Here is a 25,627-nt window from a genome sequence, read left to right on the forward strand (position 1 = left end):
TATCTAAGAAGGGGTCCACTGGCATGGTTGGGATTCCTCAACTGCCACCATCCACCCTTTTGCCAACCCTGAACTTTCTGAAATTTTGCAGAGCGGATGAGACCAAGAGCAGCTTGACTGCTCTTGCCCCGGTTAAGGTCCTTAAGTGGCTATTTAATGATGACTCAAGATTGGCTTTTTGTCCAGCCCCAAGTTTGTGGCCAGCAGGAGGAAGTCCGAAATGGTGGGGGGAGAACTTTTCAAGTTAGCTTATTCGAAAAGGGTAAGGCATGGCCTCCACTGTGAATCCTGTCACCCAAAGGGGGAGACCCCCACCCCCCTCCCTGTCCTCTTCACTCCCATCATTTGGCATCCCCTCGGCTAATCAAAGACAGTGGCAGCTCTGAGATGCCACGTGAGGGGCAGAAGTTCTGCCGGTAGCCAATTGACACTGCAGGAGATGCATTCCCTCCTGTCTCTGCCTTTGGCATGGTAGGAAACCCCGCTACTTGTTAAACTCTATCCTAAGACTGACTGTTTGGATGCAGTGGGAGGAATATCTTTGCTGCTGTATGAAACATCTTTTTGAGGGGTGATGGGAAATGGCAGATTTTCATTTGTCACCATCTATCTGACAGGAAGTATTTATGGAAACCTCTTCAGTTTTATTTTTCCCTTCCCTATTGTAAGCTGGTGCCAGGTTTTTACAATATCGTATAAACAGTTCTGAGTGAACATGGGCCTCGTCTGCCCAACAGTTTCTCTTGGAAAAAAATACTATAATTTGCAATTGAAATAGTCTGAGTAAAACATTTAATCCTATCATCTGATGTAAAACTAATTTCTCTGGCATAGTTTCCATCCTGGTCTTATTAGACTTGCCTTGGAAAGTGCTAGAAGACAATCCCCATCTGTTGCAGAATGTTAACCAGCCACCTCTAGTTCATTCTTCAAACGTTTCTTTTTAAGCCTCACAGATAACTAAGAAAACTCTTATGAAACCCTGAATGGATAAATGATCCCCAATCCACAATAAAATGGAATAATAGTGTTCTGCTGATTATCCTTGCTAGCTTCAACTCCCGAGTGTATAATTTGTGGAAATGGATATTTTGAACATATCGAATTTTCTCAGCTGAAGTGGGCTGTGCTACTTCAAATCTGATTGTAAATTGTTAGGGCAAAGTAACTGACAGGATGACAGCAAACAAATCCCAGTGCTCCTCTTTGTACTGGAATCTTTATTGACTCATGATACGTTTAGTACAAAACCACTATTTCCCTGTTTCTGTCAAATCATTATTGTGGATTGCAGCCTCATTTGTCTGGGGATGGATAGCAAGGATTGAGGCCAAGCATTTTCACTCACTCATGTTCTCTCTTGCATTGTAGACCCCTATTTCTGTTCACCTAATGTTAGTGTTTTCATCTGATTAAAGAGATCTTGGGAAGCTACTTTTCAAACATAGATCCTCAATCCATTGTGAAACATCTCTAAAGTCAATTTATCTTGTGCTGACTGCTGCAGACATACCACCAAAATCTATCATTAGAGGCATAACCAACTTGATGCTTCCAACCAAAGTAAAGCCCAGCTTATGTTTATTTAAAACTACCCTGTCCTCTTCCCTACCACTGCCCACTATCTTTTCTTTGGTAAGAACACCACCAACTGCTTCAGTGTGACATTTTGTTTGTCACACCACCCAATGCTGGTCACCCTCTGCATAGGATTGCTATACTTTTGCAGTAGCACAAAGGGTTGGGGATTTAGCAAGAAGCGACAATTTTCAACTGGGTCCAGGAACAGAGGGAACTTATAAAGTCGAATACAGAATAGGACAAGGACAGGGACAGGGATAGGCTGAAGGGCCTTTCACCCCACAGCTGTGCTGTCCAGGATACCATACTAAACTAATTCTATCTGCCTGGCCATTGTATAAATCCCTCGGTTTCCTACCTATTCATGTGTCTGTCTAAATGCCTCTAAAACATTGCGATTGTATCTGTTTCTACTACCTCCTCTGAAAAGCCTTTCAGGCACCTACCACTCTCAGTATCAAAAATACCTGCCTCTCTCATCTCCTTTAAACATTTCTCCTCTCAGCTTAAACCTATGCCCCCTAATATTTGACATTTCCACCCTGTCAAAAAGACACTGACTATTTACCCTATCCATGCCTCTCATAATTTTATAGACTTCTATCAGATTGCCCCTCATCCCCAATACTCTACCGAAGACAATCTAGGTTTGTCTAACCTTTCCTTATATCTACTGCACTTCAATCCAGGCAACATCCTGGTAAAACTGAAGATTGTTTTTTATAAGCAATTTGTGAATGTGGCAGGAGAAGTTGAGAAGGCTGCTCTAAAGCCACATTACACTGTCAGCTTTAAAAACTGAGGAAAAGAAAGCAAAGCACTTACACTTGATAGGTCCCAACTGGAATATTATGGGCATTGTAATTAAGGAATCAGTCAAAGCCGTGATGAATATTTGCGAGAGTGGAATTTCAGTTACATGGAGAGACAGGAGAAATTGGATTGTATTCAGAACAGACAGGTTAAGGATAGATTTAACAACTATTTAACATTGTCACACACAAATAAGTGGAATACTGTAGTTCTTTCGAAGATTTGATATTTGCACTATGAGCTGAATGGTATCCTCCTGTGCAGGATAATTCCATGCTTATGCTGTAATATTTAGAAGCCAAACCTAGTAGATGCGAGTTAATGAGGTACAAAGATCAGGGTTGCATTTGAAAAACTGAAGATCCACATGGCTTGTTTGCCATAACTGGTGTTGCAGCCATGAGCGTAGGTCTCCCAGTTGTCATGCTGTTTACAGTGGCAATCTTTGTTTCTGTCCAAGTATAGCCGCATCTAAAGGAAAGCAGCTGCTTCTCTTGGCACAGGCCCAAGACCTTCAGTTGAAGATCTGTAACCTTAATTTTGATTTGTTTGCTTCCTGTTATTTTGAAATATTATTTTGAAACCTTGAGCAAACGAGAAGTGCCAGAACCTGAACAATAGAATATTTTTTTCCTCTACCTAGGATCACTGATCTGTAATCAGTCCTTCAACAATAATAAGTATCATAATGAATACCACACTAAGCAGAAAGTTGGGTAGAAATAGGGGAAGGCTGTTCAACCCATCAGAACTGTACTGTGATTCGGTTGGGTAATGGCTGTTCAGTACACAACCCCGTCAATCCATCTTTGTTACAGAACTCTTATACTCTGTCTAAACAAAAATCTGTTGACTTCAGTTTTGAAAGTTTCAATTTAGCGGTTCCTCAAATAAACTGGTGTGATGGAGTTCTGGATTTCCCCCACTTTTTCTTTGGCAAATCACTTCTGAATGGTTTAATTCTAATTTTAAAGATGTTCCCATCGTTCTCGACTCTTCTGCCAGAACAAATCGTTTCTCTCGATCTGTACATTGGAAGAGTGCTTCTATAATAACAGCTTAATAAATAACAGTCATCTGAGATTTAGGGAAGAGTTATGCTTCTTTCTGACCTTACTGAAACAATTTGTGGATCTAAAATAGAATTTGGAAGCGCCTATGATTTTGTTCAGTTAGACTTTAAGAATGTTTACTGAAAGCCCCACATGCGTGAGCACTGCTTCAATTACAGATCACAGGAGTTGAGGGGCAAGCATAGTTGGATCCAACATGAAGAAATGAATGGTAGTTCTGCAGACATGGCCAGAATTTGATGTGGCTTGAAAAAGCGGGAAATTTGGGACCCAAAATGTCAGCTATTTGACAGCAGAAGGAAAGTTGCAATTAGATTTGGCAAACAGAGTGGCAAGTAGTGGGAGCCTATTTATAATACATTCAAATATTTTGCACAATCCTTAAAACACATCCCTGGCAGATTAAATTGTACCCTTGCAAATAAGTCTACAGTCTAAATAAAAAACTCATCCATTAAGATTCACAAGACCTGCAGCAGGTGAGGTAGTCTTTCTGGTGGATTTAAACTGAGTTGCAACTATTTATTGATCTAAAAGGGCTGGGGAATGTACAGGTTGTTCTACTATTACGCTTGTTAATGTGAATTCACTATAACGCGATTGGTGAATTGGAGGCACTGTTTCTATATCGTGAACTTTCAAAGCATGTATTGGTTATAATGCAATTCCAGCCACATTAGTTTACATGGTGCTGTTATTACTCAATGTTCTTATAACACAGGGTTACACGAGAATGGAATTGGTGTTTTATAGCAGAACGTTCTGTATTGATGCATTGAGATCAGGGTTGTGGCTGTAAAAGGAAAGTGGGACATGGCTGTTAGAGAGAATGGAGGTACTAGCTGTGTAACGGGAGTCCAGTTGACATCCACTGCAGGATTCACTTGCCACAGCTGCAGGTTTGACCCTTTTAGCTTCACCTGGAGGCCCTCAGGTCAGTGGCAGAGGAGAGTCCAGTGCACCTTTAGAAGCAGCATGAAATAATACCCCATAACAATTTGCTGGTTCTCCTCCTCTCTGACATTGCACAATTTCACCTGTTGGGAAATTGAGGTGTCTCACCTTCTATTGTCTAGCTGCTGTTTTCTACAACATGCCCAGAGTGATGAATATAGGCCCAAGAATGTATTGGCAACCAGTCTTAGTTTTAGGGGACTTGAATTTCCATAGCTGTCACCAACCTCCCCATGGAGGAAGCCATGCACTCACATGACAGAACCATGATAGCATTCAAGATTTGGCAGGACTCCTGTGCCATCCCCTGAAGTCTGCATGTAGCGTCTCCACCATAGTCACTGACAGTCTCTGCATTTCCAGCAGGTGTCTCCCTATTGTTACAATAAGCAAACCATCAGCAGGGACCTGGCTTCCAGTAGCGCTCCAACTGTCACATCCTCCATTATGAGTGATGGGTGTCTGTAATGTGCTCATCCAATATGAACCCGAACTTAATCAAGAAATGTGTATCCACCAATGTGACTGCCTCTGTTGGTGGAGGGTGAGGGGATAGATATGATATGGTAGCAGTTTCGGTTAGATGTTTCTCTTTATGAGGACCTGCAGTAGGAAACGCTAAGAGTTAGCTCAGATTTATGTATGAGCTCATTCCCATCTACCTCCTGTTCTTAACACTCGGTTTGTCACTCTGATTTAATCAGATCCCCTGCACTGTGGAAACACGCCCTTCGGCCCAACAAGAGCACACCAGCACTCCGAAGAGGGAGCCACCCAGCCCTTTTCTACCTACATTTACCTCCGACTAATGCACCTCGCTCTATGGACAATTTAACATGGCCAATTCACTTAACCTGCACATAGAGTCATAAAGATGTACAGCATGGAAACAGACTCTTCAGTCCAATCTATCTATGCCGACCAGATATCCCAACCCAATCTAGTCCCACCTGCCAGCACCCGGCCTATACCCTTCCAAACCCTTCCTATTCATATACCCATCCAAATGCCTCTTAAATGTTGCAATTGTACCAGCCTCCACCACATCCTCTGGCAGCTCATCCCATACACATACCACCCTCTGTGTGAAAAAGTTGCCCCTTAGGTCTCTTTTATATCTTTCCCCTCTCACCCTAAACCTATGCCCTCTAGTTCTGGACTCCCGACCCCATGGAACAGACTTTGTCTATTTATCCTATCCATGCCCCTCATAATTTTGTAAACCTCTATAAGGTCACCCCTCAGCCTCTGACGCTCCAGGGAAAACAGCCCCAGCCTGTTCAGCCTCTCCCTGTAGCTCAGATCCTCCAACCCTGGCAACATCCTTGTAAATCTTTTCTGAACTCTTTCATGTTTCACAACATCTTTCCAATTGGAAGGAGACCAGAATTGCACACAATATTCCAACAGTGGCCTTACCAATGTCCTGTACAGCCGCAACGTGACTTTCCAACATCTGTACTCAATACTCTGACCAATAAAGGAAAGCATACCAAACGCCACCTTCACCATCCTATCTACCTGCGACTCCACTTTCAAGGAGCTATGAACCTGCACTCCAAGGTCTCTTTATTCAGCAACACTCCCTAGGACCTTACCATTAAGTGAATAAGTCCTGCTAAGATTTGCTTTCCCAAAATGCAGAACCTCGCATTTATCTGAATTAAACTCCATCTGCCCGTTGGCCCATCTGATCAAGATCCTGTTGTAATCTGAGGAAACCCTCTTCGCTGTCCACTACACCTCCAATTTTGGTGTAATCTGCAAACTTACTAACTGTACCTCTTATGCTCGCATCAAATCATTTATGTAAATGACAAAAAGTAGAGGGTCCAGCACCGATCCTTGTGGCACTCCACTGGTCACAGGCCTTCAGTCTGAAAAAAAACCCTCTACTACCACCCTCTGTCTTCTACCTTTCAGCCAGTTCTGTATCCAAATGTCCATGTATTCCATGAGATCTAACCTTGCTAATCGATCTCCCATGGGGAACCTTGTTGAACGCCTTACTGAAGTCCATCTAGATCACATCTACTGCTCTGCCCTCATCAATCATCTTTGTTACTTCTTAAAAAACTCAATCAAGTTTGTGAGACATGATTTCCCACGCACAAAGCCATGTTGATTATCCCGAATCAGTCCTTGCCTTTCCAAATACATGTACATCCTGTCCCTCAGGATTCCCTCCAACAACTTGCCCACCAGCGAGGTCAGGCTCACCGGTCTATAGTTCCCTGGTTTGTCCGTACCACCCTTCTTAAGCAGTGGCACCACGTTAGCCAACCTCCAGTCTTCCGGCACCTCACCTGTGACTATCGATGGTACAAATATCTCAGCAAGAGGCCCGGCAATCACTTCCCTAGCTTCCCACAGAATTCTCGGGTACACCTGGTCAGGTCCTGGGGATTTATCCACCTTTAACTGTTTCAAGACATCCAGCACTTCCTCCTCTGTAATCTGGACATTTTGCAAGATGTCACCATCTATTTCCCTACAGTCTATATCTTCCATATCTTTTTCCACAGAAAATGCTGATGCAAAATATTCATTTAGCATCTGTGGGAGGAAACCGGAGAATGCAGAGTAAACCCACACAGACACTGGGAGAATGTGCAAACTCCACACAGACAGTTGCCCGAGGCGGAAATTGAACATTGATCCCTGGAGCTGTGAGGCAGCAGTGCTAACCACTGAGCCACCGATGTTTTAAAATGCTGACCTGTCTGACGTGACAAAAATGTCAAGCTTCCTCACCTGTTTCTGCAGTCTCCTCTGCAGTAGGGGTTGGTAGACAGATGTCTGGTATTCTGTTAGCAGATTTGGTGTACTCCCTTGTGTTGTGAATTCTTTTATCTTGCAGGCAAATAGAAGGGTTACACATGATCACAGTGGGAACATAACCCTTTTATCAGCATGTTTATCTATGAAAAAATCCTGTGATCGCCCTAATAAGTGTTTCCTACATGCACTGTCCTGCATGAGGTACAACTTTCACAGCTTGAACTGGATCCATGTCCACATGTGCCATCTGGTGTTCGGGCCTGGATCTAAGCTGCTGTTTGGCATATTTCCATAGTCTCTACCTTTGTTTTTTGATGCCTTTTGTGTGTCCACTTTGCAAGGACTGCACTCCAGTTACCCCTGTGGAACACGAAGTTGTTGACCCCTTGCAACATTCCACTCAGTCTCACTTGTGGACATGATATGGAGGTGCTGGTGTGGGACTGAGGTGAACAAAGTCAGATGTCACCAGCTTTCACCAGCTCCTTCGTCAGGTGAAGTGGCTTCACTTGACAAAGGTGCAGCACTCCGAAAGTGTAACTCCTCGCTTGTGGACTCTATGGCTGCTGCCCCCTGCAGCCAGGCAGGAGGGCGTCATCAATGGCCAACTCCAACTGTTCTTTAGGCAGTCTGGATGACAGCCCGGGAGATGTTTTTAGACCTTGTGACTTCTTATCTGTACTGAGCAGCAAGTGATTGGAATTCACAGGTGAAATTAGTAGCAGTTCTAGCATTTCAGGGAAGCAGTGATGTCTGAAGGTAGGAGAGCAGTGTCAGTGGGAAAATACACCATCTCATGAACAGCCAGAGTGATCCTGCTGCGTGGCAGGTAATGGGTGCCTGCCTGTCTGGGTACCATTTAAATAAACATGGCTCCTGGACCTTCACTCAAAGGAGGTCATCACAGATCTGGCAATTTCCTGCAACATGATTAGTCGGGTCTCCTCTGAGCCTTAACATAATCTAAAGTGATTCCATCCTGCTCCCCAAAGGGAATTGCCGCAAACTTCCAAATCAGGACTGTAGTCACAAGAAAAAATTTCCATCCATTGTGTCAGACGATGCAAAACTCCAAGTGGAGCAACACAGAATTGTAGAAAAAAATTACTTTGTTAAATTGGTTGAGAGTTATTTAAATAGCATATGTACTAGTGGATAGGGGATGCTCTTTTGTTTTGTGGAATGAATTCTGTAATGCAAATTGACAAGATAAGTGACATATGAAATTGAATGTTTGCAAATTAAGTTTTGCATATTAGAGGGAAGTTCAGCAATAAGGATACTTAATAGAATTTGGACAAGAATGCTTGACACTTTCAATATCAAGAAAACATGTAAGACCTAATTGACAATTGGAATATACAACTGAAAAACGTTGGACAAGCATGTCGCTATCATACAGAAACTTTATAATCTGTTACTCAGACCTTAGAATATTGCATGCATTCAGACAGCTACTTACTTGTCATGGAAAATTTCCAGGCAATGCCAACAAGAATTATTCAAACTATCAAGGGCATTCAATGTGAGCAAATACAAGGAAAAACCTGATCTTTACTGTTGGGGAAAAAATGCTAAGGAATATACTCATTGAGGGTTATATGATAAATCCAGAATATTACACTTGGGTCTGTTGAGCCAGCAGAGTCAGATAGTATAAACTTAAATTGGTGAAACATAAATTTAAAACTTAGTAAGCATATAGAGTAGAGCAAATTACATTTTAGAATATGGTGGCACAGTGGCTCAGTGGGTTAGCACTGCTGCCTCACAACACCAGGGACCCAGGTTCGATTCCAGCCTTGGTTGACTGTCTGTGTGGAGTTTGCACATTCTCCCCGTGTCTGCGTGGGTTTCCTCCGGGTACTCCAGTTTCCTCCCACAGTCCACAGATGTGCAGGTCAGGTGAATTGGCCATGCTAAATTGTCCATAGTGCTAGGTGCATCAGTCAGAAGGAAATGGGTCTGTGTGGATTACTCTTCGGGGGGTGTTGGTGTGGACTGGTTGTGCCAAAGGGCCTGTTTCCACATTGTAGGGAATCTAATCTAATAATTTACCAGGTCAGATGGTATATTCAAACCTATTGGGAGAGCTCAAGGCGCAGTTAAATGCGAAGTCCTGTGAATTGAAGCTTTGGCTGAGCTTCTTTGACATCTACTTGTGCTCTACAAATTTATGGATAATTGAATAATTTAGATAATTTCTTTTGTCCCTTTGTCTCACCAAAGGGAGGACAATATATAGCCAAGTGGACACTGAAATCGCTTAGATTTGGAATACTATCTAGTATATTGCACAATGACAAGCTGGATGACATAGTGGTGTTATCATTAAACTATTTCGACAGAAACATAGTCAATGTTCTGGAAAACTGGGTTTGATTCCCACTGTGGTGCTGAATTTGAATCTAGAGTTCAATACAAATATCTGGTATTAAGTATCTACTGATGACCTTGAAACCATTGTCAATTGTCAGAAACTCCATCTGGTTCACTAATGGCTTTCAGGGAAGGAAGTCTGCCATGTTCACCTGATCTGGCTTACATGTGACGCCAGACCCACAGCAATATGATTGGCTCTTAACTGCCCTCTGAAATGACCGAGCAAGCCACTCAGTTATATCAATCCTACAAAGCCTCAATAAAGAGAGATAAAGGAGTGTACCACCTGGAATCAACCTTGGCAGCAGAAACAGCCCTCCTTGCAAAGACTTTCTTGCCAACAAATTGCGAGTGCTCTCTCAGCAATAGCCTGACATAGCCATGTGCACAAACTCATACCTAACAGAGAATGTCCCAGATGGCATCATTGCCATCTGTGGATATGTTCTGTAGCACCAGCAGTGCAAACACAACAGAGGTGGTGACAAAGTGGTGTACAATTGGGAGAGTGTTGCTCTGAGAATTCTCCAACATTGACTACAGGCCTCATAAAATCTCATAGAATCAAGTTGGGCAACGAACCCTCCTGCTGATTATCACATACTATTCCTCCCCACCCCTCCTCAGCTGATGATTCAGTACTCCTCCATGTTGAACAACACTTGGAGGAAGCACTGAGACTGACAAAGCTGCAAGGTGTGCTCTGGGTGGGGAATTCCAATGTTAGCTGCCACGAGTGGCTCAGCAGCAACAATACTGATTTGAGCTGGTCAGGTCCTAAAGACTAAAGTTGCTGGACTGGGTATGCAGCAGGTGCTGAGGGACCCAAGAGGGAAAAACAAACTTGACCTCATGCTTAGCAATCTGCCAAATCTGTCCATGACCATTTCTGTAAGGGTGACCACTGCACAGTCCTTGTGCAGATGATGCTTAATGGGTCAGACTTCAAATAGATCCAACAACTCCATGGGGCACTGAGTCATCAACAGCAGTAGAATTGTACGCCAGCAAAGTCTGTAACCTAGTCTCCTGGCATGGCTCCCATTCAAACATTACCTCAAGCCAGGAGATCAATCTGGTTCAATGGAGAATGCAGGAGGGCATGCCAGGAGGAGCACCAGACAAACCTAAGGATGAGGTGTCAACCTGGTGAGGCTATCAAACAGGACTACTTGCATGCCAAAGAGCATAACCAACAAGCGATACACACAGCTAAGCAATCCTAAAACCAATAGATCAGTTGTAAGCTCTGCAGTCCCGCCACATCTAGTCATGGATGGTGGCGGACAAATATCTCCATTTTCAATTATTCAGTTCCGTATCTAAGGAGGAATGTGCTGGCCTTGGAGGGGGTTCAGAGAACGTTCACAAGAATGGCCCTGAGGATGAAGGCTTTGTTATATGAGAAGCATTTGAGAGCTCTGAATCTGAGATTAAAAGCATGTGGGGTGGGGATCTCCTTCAAATTGAAAATGTGCAAATTCCACACAGACAGTTGTCTGAGTCTGGATTCGAACCTGGATCCCCGGCACTGAAGTGGCACTGCTAACCACTGAGCCACATGCCGCCCTTCTTTTGTGACAGACTCAATGATGCAAGCTGAAGAACGGGCTTCTTGTGAAAGGGAAAGAGTAGGAGAGTGCTGAGACTTTTCCCACTTGGCTCTAGGAAGCCCTGCGAGTCAACACAGGAGAATGGAGAATTAAAATGGCGAGTTTAAATGAGAAAGTGCACTACATACTGACAAAGCTGCAGGTTTAAAATATGCTGATATTCTGACTCAAAACTAGAATTTGCCTGACTGGAAAATGGGTTCTTCACTTCTGTCACCCAGTCTCTTATTATTTTTTTCTCTCTGATCTCACTTTTTGGTCTTTATTTGCCTGTCATACATTTTGAATTTTTCTTGCTTCTGATGTTGCAGTTTCTGAATCCTTATCCTGTTTATCCCACTACTCTCCCAATTTTTGGCACTTGTTTCTTCAGGTCGTTGTTGTTTGTTGCAAAGGCTAGTTGTGCACTGCATCCTGCACAGTGAAATGTTCAATTATATTAAACTGAGAAATGAAAGAAAACAGCTTCGAGTTGTTGGTTGATCACCCTGCTGTAAGAGCTGTGACAAGTGAGGGGCTCCAAACGTTTCTCATTTCAGTATTGTTCTATCCCAGTCCCTCAAAATTATCTTGCTGCATTGACTTTTTTATTTAAGCAGGATGAGATGATACTGCAAAGTTGCCCTCTTCAGTGGGGATAAAATTCTAAAACTATGTTTTCATTAAATGAATAAGTCAAGTTCCTTTTCTATTTCCTCCATGTTATTTGGTCTGATGTGTAACCTTTCACTATCTGTTTTGTCTGCAGGATCCATCCAATGTGGACAAGTTTAATGTTTCAAACTTTTTCCATGTCAAAAATGATCTGAAGGTGCCTGATCCAGGTAAAAAAAATCTGACTGATGAACTTCTGTATCATTATTAGATTTAAAGTAGTATCAGTTGATCATGTAAGTCTTTTGCACAAAACATTTTACTATGGGCACATTCCTTTAAGTGCCCAAAGTGACCCCATTGCTAGCGTACACGCTGTACAAATACATGATCAAAGTTTGTGAGAAGATTTGTAGCTTGGGTGCTCATTGTTGTGGTTCTGTTCGCCGAGCTGGGAGTTTTTCTTGCAAATGTTTTGACCCCTTTCTAGGTGACATCTTCAGTGCTTGAGAGCCTCCTGTGAAGCTCTTCTGTGCTGATTCCTTCGGCATTTATACTGGTTTGAATCTGCCGCTTCCGGTTGTCAGTAGCTGTCCGCTGCAGTGGCCGGTATATAGGGTCTAGGTCGATGTGTCTGTTGATCGAATTCTTGGATGAGTGCCATGCTTCTAGGAATTCCCTGGCTGTTCTCTGTTTGGCCTGTCCTATAATAGTGGTGTTGTCCCAATCGAATTCGTGTTGTTTGTCATCTGAGTGTATGGCTACTAGGGATAGCTGGTCGTGTCGTTTCGTGACCAGTTGGTGTTCGTGGATGCGGGTTGTTAGCTGTCTTCCTGTTTGTCCTATGTAGTGTTTTGTGCAGTCCTTGCATGGGATTTTGTAAACTACGTTGGTTTTGCTGCTGCTGGGTATCGGGTCCTTTGTCCTGGTGAGTTGTCTGAGAGTGGCTGTTGGTTTGTGTGCTGTTACGAGTCCTAGTGATCGCAGCAGTCTGGCTGTCAGTTCAGAAATGCTCCTGATGTATGGGAGTGTGGCCAGTCCTTTGGGTTGTGGCATGTCCTCATTTCGTTGTCTTTCCCTGAGGCATCTGTTGATGAAATTGCGCGGGTATCCGTGTTTGTTGAATACCTTGTGTAGGTGTTCTTCTTCCTCTTTTTGTAGTTCAGGTGTGCTGCAGTGTGTTGTGGCCCTTTTGAATAATGTCCTGATGCAACACGTTTGTGTGTGTTGGGGTGGTTGCTTTCGTAGTTCAGGACTTGGTCTGTGTGTGTGGCTTTTCTGTATACCTTCGTGGCGAATTCTCTGTTCGGTGTTCTTTGTACCATCACGTCCAGGAATGGGAGCTGGTTGTCCTTTTCTTCTTCTCTCGTGAATCGGATTCCTGTGATTGTGGCGTTGATGACCCGGTGTGTGTTCTCTATTTCTGTATTTTTAATGATTACAAAGGTGTCGTCCACGTATCTGACCCAGAGTTTGGGTTGTAGTTGCATTAAAACTGTTTTTTCTAACCTTTGCATTACTGCTTCTGCTAATCAGTCCGGAGATCGGTGAGCCCATGGGTGTTCCGTTAATTTGTTCATATATCTGGTTGTTGAATGTGAAGTGTGTTGTGAGGCACAGGTCTAGTAGTTTAAGTAAGCCGTCTTTGTTAATAGGTTCAGCGTCCTGTTGTCTGTTCTGTATGTCCAGCAGGTTGGATATTGTTTCTCTGGCTAGGGTTTTGTCAATAGAAGTGAACAGTGCCGTTACATCGAATGAGACCATGGTTTCTTCCTTGTCTATGTGTATAATTCTAATGATGTCCAAAAATTCTTGTGTTGACTGTATAGAGTGTCTGGATCCGCTAACCAGGTGTTTCAGTTTCTGTTGTAGCTTTTTAGCCAGTTTGTTTGTTGGTGTTCCTGGTAGTGATACTATGGGTCTGAATGGGATGTCTGGTTTGTGTACTTTAGGTAATCCATAGAATCTGGGGGTGTTGCTGCTTTCCGGTTTCATTCTTTGTAGGTCAGACCTGGTTATCTGTCCATTTTTTGTGGGTTTCTCCGTGTGTTGTTTATCCTATTGGTGAGCTGTGAACCATGAAAGCAACCACCCCAACACACACAAAGTTGCAACAGGACATTATTCAAAAGGGCCACAACACACTGCAGCACACCTGAACTACAAAAAGAGGAAGAAGAACACCTACACAAGGTATTCAACAAACACGGATACCCGCGCAATTTCATCAACAGATGCCTCAGGGAAAGACAACGAAATGAGGACATGCCACAACCCAAAGGACTGGCCACACTCCCATACATCAGGAGCATTTCTGAACTGACAGCCAGACTACTGCGACCACTAGGACTCATAACAGCACACAAACCAACAGCCACCCTTAGACAACAACTCACCAGGACAAAGAACCTGATACCCAGCAGCAGCAAAACCAACGTAGTTTACAAAATCCCATGCAAGGACTGCACAAAACACTACATAGGACAAACAGGAAGACAGCTAACAACCCGCATCCACGAACACCAACTGGCCATGAAACGACACGACCAGCTATCCCTAGTAGCCATACACTCCGATGACAAACAACATGAATTCGATTGGGACAACACCACTATTATAGGACAGGCCAAACAGAGAACAAGCAGGGAATTCCTAGAAGCATGGCACTCGTCCAAGAATTCGATCAACAGACACATCGACCTAGACCCTATACACCGGCCACTGCAGTGGACAGCTACTGACAACCGGAAGCGGCAGATTCAAACCAGTATAAATGCCGAAGGAATCAGCACAGAAGCGCTTCACAGGAGGCTCCCAAGCACTGAAGACGTCACCTAGAAAGGGGACGGAATGTTTGCAAGAAAAACTCCCAGCTCGGCGAACAGAACCACAACAACAACAAATACATGAACATGTGGCTTCATGAAACCAGTTACGAAGCTAATGTTTTTATGTTTTCAGAATGTTTTCCATCATTTATATGCCTTCAAATGTCAATTAGTCTCACAACTGAATTTTGTGGAACTTAAAATTATCCTAAGTGTCAGAGGTTTCTTCAGTCATTTGTGCATCTGAATTTTCAGAAGGAATAACTGTTTAAAATATAAAGAAAGTTGGGAGTGGGCTGTACAGCCATTCACTATACAGTAAGATAACTGATGATTCTGTACCTCAGTTCCCCTCTCTTGCCCCATCCTCATGCTCTTTGGTTGCCTTTGAGACCAAAAATCTGGTAATCCAAATTGTCCTTAACAGATTGCTGTAGACTCTGAATCAAACATTGTCTGAAGGGTCTAAAGGAGTTACTGGGGAGTGACTTAAGCTATAGCAGAATCCACTCCTCTGATGTTTGTCACTGGTTGAACTGGTGTAGGAGAAATGAGTCTTCATTTATGATTATTCTCTGTGGTTTATTTTAGAAAACAGTTATTATAGGAATCCAACATTCTAGTCTAGTAATTTAACTTGCAAGTGACACTTAACACAACTGTGACTTGAATTAAACTGGATGTTGATTAGTAGTGAAAATCTGTCAGCTGGATTGATCCTAAAGACAAAGGAAAGAACGATATTGCTGTTATTTTTCTGTTAATGCTGGTGGTGAAAACAAGCAAAGGAGTTTGTATTCTGTTGTAAAACAGGCAATCCAAATAGATTCATTCTGTTCTTAAATAGTGTTACTGGAGGTGATAAGGTACAACAGCATAGGATGTAGATGAAACAAGCTGCTTAGGTAGGGTTGAGGATGAGACAGACATGGGAGTATATAACCAAGGATATTAGTGTAATGGGCTAAGTGTAGGGAAGATGGAAAGCTCTGAGGAATAGCCCTAGTGATAGTTTGTAGAGAGGAAAGAGAATATCTGAAGTGAGGGTTCTTTTCCAAATCTTCACTTGAAGTTATTTGTTTAAGTGTGTAAAAATGACAAGACTGAAACGATTCAGTCCAGCTAATCCATTTTGGTTTCTCATTCCTGTGAGAAGTCATCCAGATTCTGCACGCCCCCATAATCCTTCAATATTTTTCTTTTCAAACAATCTATCTCTAACTGTGAAGTAGCTTCTTGAAGCAACAAAACAGTTCAAGTATTCAGTTGTAAATGTAGGAATAAAACACTTGCTGAGCCAACATCACTTTATTTCCTGTGAATTGGGCTATCCATCATATCCCCTCAAGGAGAGTTGCAACTAGGGCGAACAATATAATTACAACCTGAATGTAAACCATACTTAAATATGTGTTGAAGTGAACTATCCCCATCTGTTTGAGCCCAGACTGCTGATCTGTGACTGGAAACTTCAGAGCTACAACAGAATGGTTGCACATCTTCTCACTTTTCTGTAGAAAAGTGATGGGTAAACACAGAAAAAAAGACTAGAAATCGTGGAGAATTTATGTCTGGTCATTTTCAGAGTCGAGTCATTTCATGGTATTTATTGTAAAGAATTGATGCATGGGGAAGATAGCAACAGTATGAACACTTAACAGAAAGATTTAAGGCATATATGAAATATTTGCTGAGAATGAAGATTCACACACAATAATTGTACTGAATGATTATGAATTTGTTTGCACCTATTGCCACTGCAACTACAGAGGGTGCACTCAACACCCATGTAGTTACAATGCTTCTGTCATCACAGCTAGCGATGCCACAGGTAACTGCTTGCATCACAAAGTAGGTTCATTCAAAGGATTAATTTTCAAATGTTTTGGTGATCGCAATATCCGCACAGCCCACTCCCAATACTTGTCTATCCCATTTCAGATCCCTCAGCACCTCCCTGCTCTATCACTATTTACCATTATCCATGAGTGTGAGGATAGGAACAGAGTAATCAGGGAAATAGCCAGCACAATGAAAAGCAGAGCAACTACTGTAACATTCATTTGGCAGTAAGGAGAGCAATGATTGGAATGTCAAGTGTGGTGAGACTGGAACGAGAGTAATACGAGCGCTATTCAGGTGTACATCTGTCAGTGGCAATACATGTGCCTGTCGGTAGAGTGGATGTAGACTTCCTTATTACAAGAGTACATCTATAATTTGCACTTGATTTTGTCAATGCTTGGCCATAAGATCTACAGTAACTGTATTGTCATCCTAATATTGTTTATCTTGTTGCAGCAGGACTTTATTTCCATGATCTCTGTCCCAGTGCAATGGAAGGAGATGTGGTGTATGGATTTAATGGAGCTAATTTGTTTTTAAGTTATTTAAGATTGATTTCTTTGAAAGACCAATTTAAAAATAGATGTTATTCTTAATGGATGTAATAAAATGGAATTGGATGTGAAAGATTTCCAAAAAATGTTGAAAGTATATTAAATAATTGGATGGAATAAAAACTGTAGCATGTCTGTACAGATAATGTACTGTCAGTAAACCAAGGAGGTATGAATTTTTTTAAAGGTGTGATTGTGAGACACAAACCTTGAGATAAACTAAATTCTATAGAAGTGTGTGTCCAGTTATTTGTCAAATCAAAATGAAATGGCCTTATACCTGAAAGATCCTGGCAGCTGTGTAAAACAGATCACGTTGACATTTGCCAGTTTTCTCTGAAGAGGTAGTGTTACAGACCAGCAAATACTGTATTTATTAAAGCAGTCAGTGCCAAATTCATTGAGTTCTTTTATAACAAAATTTCCTTCATGATAAAGGATGCAAGTTAAGTAACCAAAAATGTCTATTTTTACAGACCTATTTAGCCCAAGGGAAATGTTCTATTATTTTTGACAAATGGCCCCATCAGTTTTATTACCTAGATCAAAAAAAAACCATTCTACTGAAGTACTTTGACTGTAAAATTCCAGAATAAATGCAGTTTATTGTATGGTGAAAGCATGCAACCACAAAACAAGGGGAAAAATCTAATTTGTCAACCTGTACAGCCAGCAAAAGAGATTTGCCCCGATCCTGATAGTCCAAATTTGAAAGACTTTTGAGTGAGCTTGGAATAGCCTTTACCAATAAATATCTTGATTTGTCATACACAAACCTGCTTAGCACATGTCCTGAGGTCATTGCTGCATTATGTTGATTATGTCTCAATGCTGAGGTTTTTTCAGGCAACAGCCTTGTACCTTCTTGCACTTCTGGTACTTTGTTCTTATCTGTGTTATCAAGTAATCGAGGAGCTGACAAATGACCAAAATGCATTGTGGTCCTACTTTGCACTTGATTCTATCTTGTTTCTACAACATGTAGGATCTGCAGTAACTGTATTGTCATTTTAATATTGTTCATTTTTATTTCCCTGATTTCTGTGTATATGTAAACTTCTCCATTTGAAACAGGAAGTTACATGGTTTCATCCCAGGTCCATTGTGAATTAATTAATCTCAGCTGCACAGCCAAAGACTGATGGGAATATGTTATGCATGCTATCTCTTGAGTTGGGTGTATTGCAAATTGGGCAGCGATCTTTGTTCCCAATGCATGAAGAGTTGGCTTTGATGTTCATCAAAATCCAGTAATCCATAGGTATTTTCAGCTGTGACTCTGATGAGAAGTATTGCCAATTCAGCAATATAATGGAGGACAATCGCCATCCATGGAAGGATACAATAATTAGATTTAACTCATGGCAAACCAGAAATCTCTTCTAGAGCTCAAAGTGGAAGGCAGCAGATGGAGGGACCCACCTAGGTGTAGTTTGAAAATTCATCTATAGTGCCTGTCTGAGGATGTTGAAAGTCAGATGAGCTTGGTGAACAATGATGGTGTACAGTGGCAGCAGATTTCCCAGCAGGCACAGGTACAAGAAGCAGCTGACGAAAACAAGGCATTCTCAGGATTCCAAGACTATAGTTTACAGAAGCATTTCATCCAAGGTTGTTTTAACTATTACAAAAGGACAGTTGAATGACTAATTCAATACAGTCTCCTCTCATTCGTCTAAAATCCCGTCAGTACAGGTCCAAACTTCTCGATTTCTCCTCATAACCATATTAGATTAGATTACTGACAGTGTGGAAACAGGCCGTTCGGCCCAACAAGTCCACACCGACCTGCCAAAGCGCAACCCACCCATACCCCTACATTTACCCCTTACCTGGGTGGCACGGTGGCACAGTGGTTAGCACTGCTGCCTCACAGCGCCAGAGACCCGGGTTCAATTCCCGCCTCAGGCGACTGACTGAGTGGAGTTTGCACATTCTCCCCGTGTCTGCGTGGGTTTCCTCCGGGTGCTCCGGTTTCCTCCCACAGTCAAAGATGTGCAGGTCATGTGAATTGGCCATGCTAAATTGCCCGTAGTGTTAGGTAAGGGGTAAATGTAGGGGTATGGGTGGGTTGTGCTTCAGTGGGTCGGTGTGGATTGTTGGGCTGAAGGGCCTGTTTCCACACTAAGTAATCTAATCTAATATGGTTATGAGGAGAAATCGGGAAGTTTGGACTGAGAGGAGACTGTATTGAAACATACAATCTTCGTCAAGGACTTGACTGGGAAAATATGGAGAGGTTGTTTCTCTCAGTGGGGCAATCTAAGACCAGAGAGCATCATCTTAGGAGAAGAGTTTGCATGTTTAAGACAAATGAGGAGGTGAAACCTGTGAGCCAGTGTCATTAAGTAGATTCAAGGCCAAGATAAGCAATGTTTTTTAATCAGTAAGTGAATCAAAGGGTATGGGGGAAAAGACAGGAATGTGGAGTTGAGAATCATCAGATCAACCATCGTTCTCACTGAATGGCAGAGCAGCCTCAGCTGGGCTAAATGGCTTGTTTCTGTTCCTCCGTCGTCTAAACATATGAAAGTGTCTGGTTTGAGTGACACTCAAGTGTTCCCTCACTACTTTCCCAGGTTTCACATTATCCTGTACAGTTATTATTCAGAATAAATCAGCTGTTATTTATAACAATATATTTTCAATAATTGTGTACTTTAATAGTCTAGACTTATTAATAATTCAGAAATTCTGGTGTCCTGAATTCCGACACTGATTTACTGTACACTACACAAGGATGCTGTGAGTGTCCTTGAGGATTTCTCACTTATACACTGCCTGTTTTCTAGAGGAGGAGAAAGCAAGATCAGACCCATCATACTATCTCAAAGCCACCAGTTTGGAACTGAAGGAGACTTTGAGTGAGCTGTACAGAGATTATAAGGGAGATGAAATCTTGGCATCCATCATGAAAGAACCAGAAAAGAAGAAAGTGGATAAAATAAATGCGGTGAGTTCAAACATCAATAAGTACATAAAGACTTTACATCTTTTTTCAATGAAGATGTCATGTTAAATGAGAGAATCAATAGTTCACTGCTCTTTGGAAAATATGGAGTGAATGTCAAATGAGGGGGTTTTCAATTTAATAATAGAACTAATGCTTTAATGTTGTTGTCCAATTAAATTTAAAAAATGAACCCCTCTCATTTACTGGAAAATTTCAGCTAATTTCCATTTTAAGTAGGTAAAATTAATGGATAGGGAAAAATGAGGACTGGAGATCAGAGTCGAGTGTGTGGTGCTGGAAAAACACAGCAGGTCAAGCACCATCCGAGGAGCAGGAGAAACGACGTTTCGGGCATAAGCCCTTCATCAGGAATGGATGAAATTAATGGATAATCAACTGATCAGATGTGAACTTGATGGGTTCCCATTAAGTAAACTAAAAACAAAGCTAAAGTGGTTGTTAGGCAGCCCTGTTTTCTGAGATTTAGATGTGTTTTCATATCACTAAATCTTTAGTTTTATATGTACTGGAAACCAAAGCTGGTATTTTGAGGCTGATTGGTAAGATTTTCTTTAAAATAATCAGAATTCATTTTGGGTTAGGAATCAATGATCTTGATAATCTCAGAAGTCTTTTATTTGAGTTAGTGCACATGTGGTGACCCTCTGCCACTACCAACATGTGATATGGTTCACTGAATTACACAGTTAAACTTGATATTCTGAAATAATATCAGACAATCCTGGAAATTTACAGCATCTGGAATAAAAAAAAGTCTGACCAAGTTGTCAAAAAGATTAAAACTGTTACTGCTCTTTTCCAATGCTGACAGACGTGCAATGTATTAATGGTGTTCTCTTTTACTGTAGTTCATTAAAATACCAAATCCTGTCACCGTAAGAGATTCCAATCATTCTGTGGTTGTCTACTCGTAAGTGCCAACTGCATCTTCCGGTACTAAATAGCAAATATTGGATGTGAAGTGATGCAGTGCAGAAATTGTGATTTCCTTACCACTTGTATGGCATTGAATTCACTGAGAATGAAGTGAATCCCATATTTACAGAGTCAATCACATGATTCTCTTTACTACAGATCCCGTAAAACAATCCCTTTACAAGCCTCATCAGTACTATTAAGTTATGTACCTGATGTAAGATGTTGGAAGTCAGGCAGATAATTAAAAATAAAGCTTCATGCAACATGAGTGTTTTACCAAGCAGTGTCTTTAAATGTGAGAAAGAAAGCTGATTACTACTTGCCATTCATGAGTTAGAAGGTTATGTTTTTCCATCATGTGGATATATGATTCATTTGCAATTCGTTTTAAACTTGTCCCTTTCAGCTGTACTTCATTGATCATGCTTATTGGCAAAGTGATTAAGAACCAATAGAAATAGATAGTTGGGTTTAATCTTGGACACATTGGCATGGCTGGGGGACCCAGTGTTCGTTCTTGCTGCTTTGTTACTGCATCGTATAAGATAATCAGAGGGTTAGATAGGTTAGACAGTGAGAGCCTTTTTCCTCGGAAGGTGCTGGCTAGTACAAAAGGACATAGCTTTAAATTGAGGGGTAATAGATATAGGACAGATGTCAGAGGCAGTTTCTTTACTCTGAAAATAGTAGGGACGTGGAGTGCACTGCCTGCAACAGTAGTAGACTCGCCAGCTTTAAGGGCATTAAAATGGTCATTGGATAGGCATATGGATAAAAATGGAATAGTGTAAGTTAGATGGGCTTCAGATTGGTTCCACTGGTTGGCGCAATATTGAGGGCCGATGGACCTGTACTGCGCTGTAATGTTCTATGTTGTTTAGTGGTGTGATCACTACTGCTGAGGCAGACTGATGTAGTTCTCTTTTTTTTGACTCTGCCCCAATATACAGCCATTTAAGTTTATCTAAGTTAATTACTATGTGTCATCCCTTCACCTGATAACATAAGTTGTCCAGATCATCATATATCTCCAGCACTCATGTCATCTGGCAATGCTGGGTTGATATCATCAGGACATTTAATATACTAGAAGTACCCTTCCCATTTTGTTTTAAAATAAGTGGGACAGAAATGGCCCTTTGGTACTCTGCTGCTTATTATCTAAAAACATTATTCCAGTGATCATTAGTCTCTGCCAAGTCCGCAAACCAAGTTTGCTATTATACTATTTGTCCTTATCACCTCTAAAGCCTTGAGCTTTCACTAAAATTTTCTACTTATGAAGATCCAAATTGATGTTATCTACTGTATGCCTCTGATCATCAAATGCATTTCCATCTTAAAAGAATCTTAGCCGATTAGTACCCAGAGACTTATTGTTTCCAAAACCACATCACAAGTATTTTGGTTTCTGTGTTATTTAATAAACATTGATTGCAACCAGGAAAACGCATTCAAGCATTTACCACACTGGCAGTGTTGATCAACTAGTCTATAATTCTTTTATTTTAATCAAACAGTTGTTTTGAATAATTGGATTAAATTAGTTAGTTCTCAAGTATAGCCCTGATATTTAAGAAGTTTCAGAAAAACATTTAATTAGTCCCTTGCCTTTGATTTGTCTGTATACTAATGATCAAATAAATGCCACCCTGACAGCTATTTGGCGTGATAGCTGACACAGTCTCTCTTTGCTGCTTGGCCTGGTCATTATTTAAATGTATAAAGGTGCATCAGAAACTGTTTCTTGTTCCTAGCAGCTGCAGATCCCTCCAGTCTTCATGTTGAAGGTTTAATAAATACACAAATGTAGATGATTATAGTATTCCAATCATTTCAGTGCACTGGTGCATGGGAGACTGTTATTGCCAAATGCATTTGCTGATTAACTACTTTGACTTTGTATCACTGAACCTGACATTTTTTACTAATGTAGCTTGACAAATTCCAGCAATTTTCTGATGACCCCTATTTCTGATGTGATGTTATATTGATCTGCAGTATCTTGTTTTCGTGTGTCAACAACTTGGACAGTGCTGAAAGTTCTATTCCAAAAAGCTAATTTAGAAGAATGCGAAGTGATATAATTGAAATGTTCTGAATGTGTTTGACGGGGTAGATGTTGAGGGATCATTTCCATTAGTTGGGGGATCAAACATTAGGCACACTCTCAGGATAAAGGATGAACCATTTAGAACTATGATAGAAATAGAACATAGAACATAGAAAAAATACAGCGCAGTACAGGCCCTTCGGCCCTCGATGTTGCGCCGACCGAAGCTAACCTAACCTACACTAGCCCAATAACCTCCATATGCTTATCCACTGCCAGCTTAAATGACCATAAAGAGGGAGAGTCCACCACTGCTACTGGCAGGGCATTCCATGAACTCACAACCCGCTGAGTAAAGTATCTACCCCTAACATCTGTCCTATACCTACCACCCCTTAATTTAAAGCTGTGTCCCCTAGTAACAGCTGACTCCATTAGCGGAAAAAGGTTCTCACTATCAACCCTATCTAAACCCCTAATCATCTTGTACACCTCTATCAAATCTCCCTTAAACCTTCTTTTCTCCAATGAGAACAGCCCCAAGTGCCTCAGCCTTTCCTCATATGATCTTCCTACCATGCCAGGCAACATCCTGGTAAACCTCCTCTGCACGCGTTCCAATGCCTCCACATCCTTCCTATAGTATGGCGACCAAAACTGCACACAATACTCCAGATGAGGCCACACCAGAGTCTTATACAACTGCAACATGACCTCAGGACTCCGGAACTCAATTCCTCTACCAATAAATCCCAGTACACCATATGCCGCCTTCACAGCATTATTTACCTGGGTGGCAACTTTCAGAGATCTGTGTACATGGACACCAAGATCCCTCTGCTCATCCACACTACCAAGCAGCCTACCATTAGCCCGGTAATCCATCTTCTTGTTACTCCTACCAAAGTGAATGACTTCACAATTAGCTACATTGAACTCCATTTGCCACCTTTCTGCCCAGCTCTGCAACTTATCCATATCCTTCTTCGCTGTCCACAACTCCACCGTCTTTCGTGTCATCCACAAACTTGCTCACCCAGCTTTCAAGCCCCTCCTCTAGGTCATTTATAAAAATGACAAACAGCAATGGTCCCAAAACAGATCCTTGTGGAACACCGCTAGTAACTGCACTCCAAGATGAACCTATACCATCAACTACTACCCTCTGTCTCCTTCCAGCCAGCCAATTCCTAATCCAAACCTCTAATGCACCCTCAATGCCATACCTCCGTAGTTTTTGCATTAGCCTACCATGGGGTACCTTATCGAATGCCTTGCTAAAATCCATATACACCACATCTACTGCTTTACCCTCGTCCACTTCCTTGGTCACCTTCTCAAAGAACTCAATAAGGTTTGTGAGGCACGACCTGCCCTTCACAAAACCATGCTGACTATCCTTGATCACATTATTCCTATTCAGATGTTCATAAATCCTATCCCTTACAATTCTCTCTAAGACTTTGCCCACAACAGAAGTGAGACTCACTAGCCTATAGTTACTAGGGCTATCCCTATTTCCCTTCTTGAACAAGGGGACCACATTCGCTATCCTCCAGTCTTCTGGCACTATTCCCGTAGACAACGACAACATAAAAATCAAGGCCAATGGCTCTGCTATCTCCTCCCTAGCTTCCCAGAGGATCCTAGGATAAATGCCATCAGGCCCAGGGGACTTATCTATTTTTATCCTTTCCAGTATTCCCCAGACCTCTTCCCTACATACCTCAAGGCCATCCATTCTAATCACTTGTGACTCAATATTCACATCAACAACAGTGTCCTGTTCCTGAGTGAATACTGATGAAAAGTATTGATTTAGTGTCTCCAATCTCCTCCGCCTCCACGCACAACTTCCCACTACTATCCTTGACTGGACTGATACCTACCCTAGTCATCCTTTTATTCCTGACATACCTATAGAAAGCCTTTGGGTTTTCCCTAATCCTACCAACCGAGGACTTTTCATGTCCCCTTCTCGCTGCTCTTAGCTCTCTCTTTAGATCCTTCCTGGCTACCTTATAACTCTCAATCGCCCCAACTGAACCTTCACGCCTCATCTTTACATAGGCCGCCCTCTTTCCTTTCACAAGGGATTCTAATTCCTTATTAAACCACGGCTCCCTCACAAGACCCTTTACTTCCTGCCTGACTGATACATACTTATCAAAGACACCCATTAGCTGTTCCTTGAACAATCTCGACATATCATTTGTGTTCTTCCCTTGAAGCCTATTTTTCCAATCCACGCATCCTAAGTCGTGCCTCACCGCTTCATAATTTCCCTGCCCCCAGCTATAGCTCTTGCCCTACAGTGCACACTTATCCCTCTCCATCACTAGAGTAAAAGTCACCGAGTTGTGGTCACTGTCCCCGAAGTGCTCACCTACCTCCAAGTCTAACACCTGGCCTGATTTATTACCTAGAACCAAATCCAGTATAGTCTCACCTCTTGTTGGCCTGTCTACATATTGTGTCAGGAAACCCTCCTGCACACATTGGACAAACACCGACCCATCTAACGAACTCGAGCTATAGCTCTCCCAGTCAATGTCTGAGAAGTTAAAGTCCCCCATAACAACCACCCTACTACTTTCACTCTTCTCCTGAATCATCCTCGCAATACTTCACTCTACTTCTCTTGGACTATTAGGAGGCCTGTAG

General features: G+C 42.0%; 1 protein-coding gene across 1 annotated transcript in view; it reads left to right on the forward strand.

The window, feature by feature from the left end:
- The window catches only part of ppil2 (peptidylprolyl isomerase (cyclophilin)-like 2), a 389,123-nt gene that overhangs the window by 133,799 nt on the left and 229,697 nt on the right, over positions 1-25,627 (forward strand). The window contains exons 9-10 of the mRNA XM_060844077.1: positions 11,946-12,021; positions 19,811-19,971. Of these exons, the coding sequence (XP_060700060.1) occupies positions 11,946-12,021; positions 19,811-19,971 (237 nt within the window). The remainder of the gene's footprint in view (positions 1-11,945; positions 12,022-19,810; positions 19,972-25,627) is intronic.

The sequence above is a fragment of the Hemiscyllium ocellatum genome, chromosome 24, assembly GCF_020745735.1.
Source record: "Hemiscyllium ocellatum isolate sHemOce1 chromosome 24, sHemOce1.pat.X.cur, whole genome shotgun sequence".
NCBI lineage: Eukaryota > Metazoa > Chordata > Chondrichthyes > Orectolobiformes > Hemiscylliidae > Hemiscyllium > Hemiscyllium ocellatum.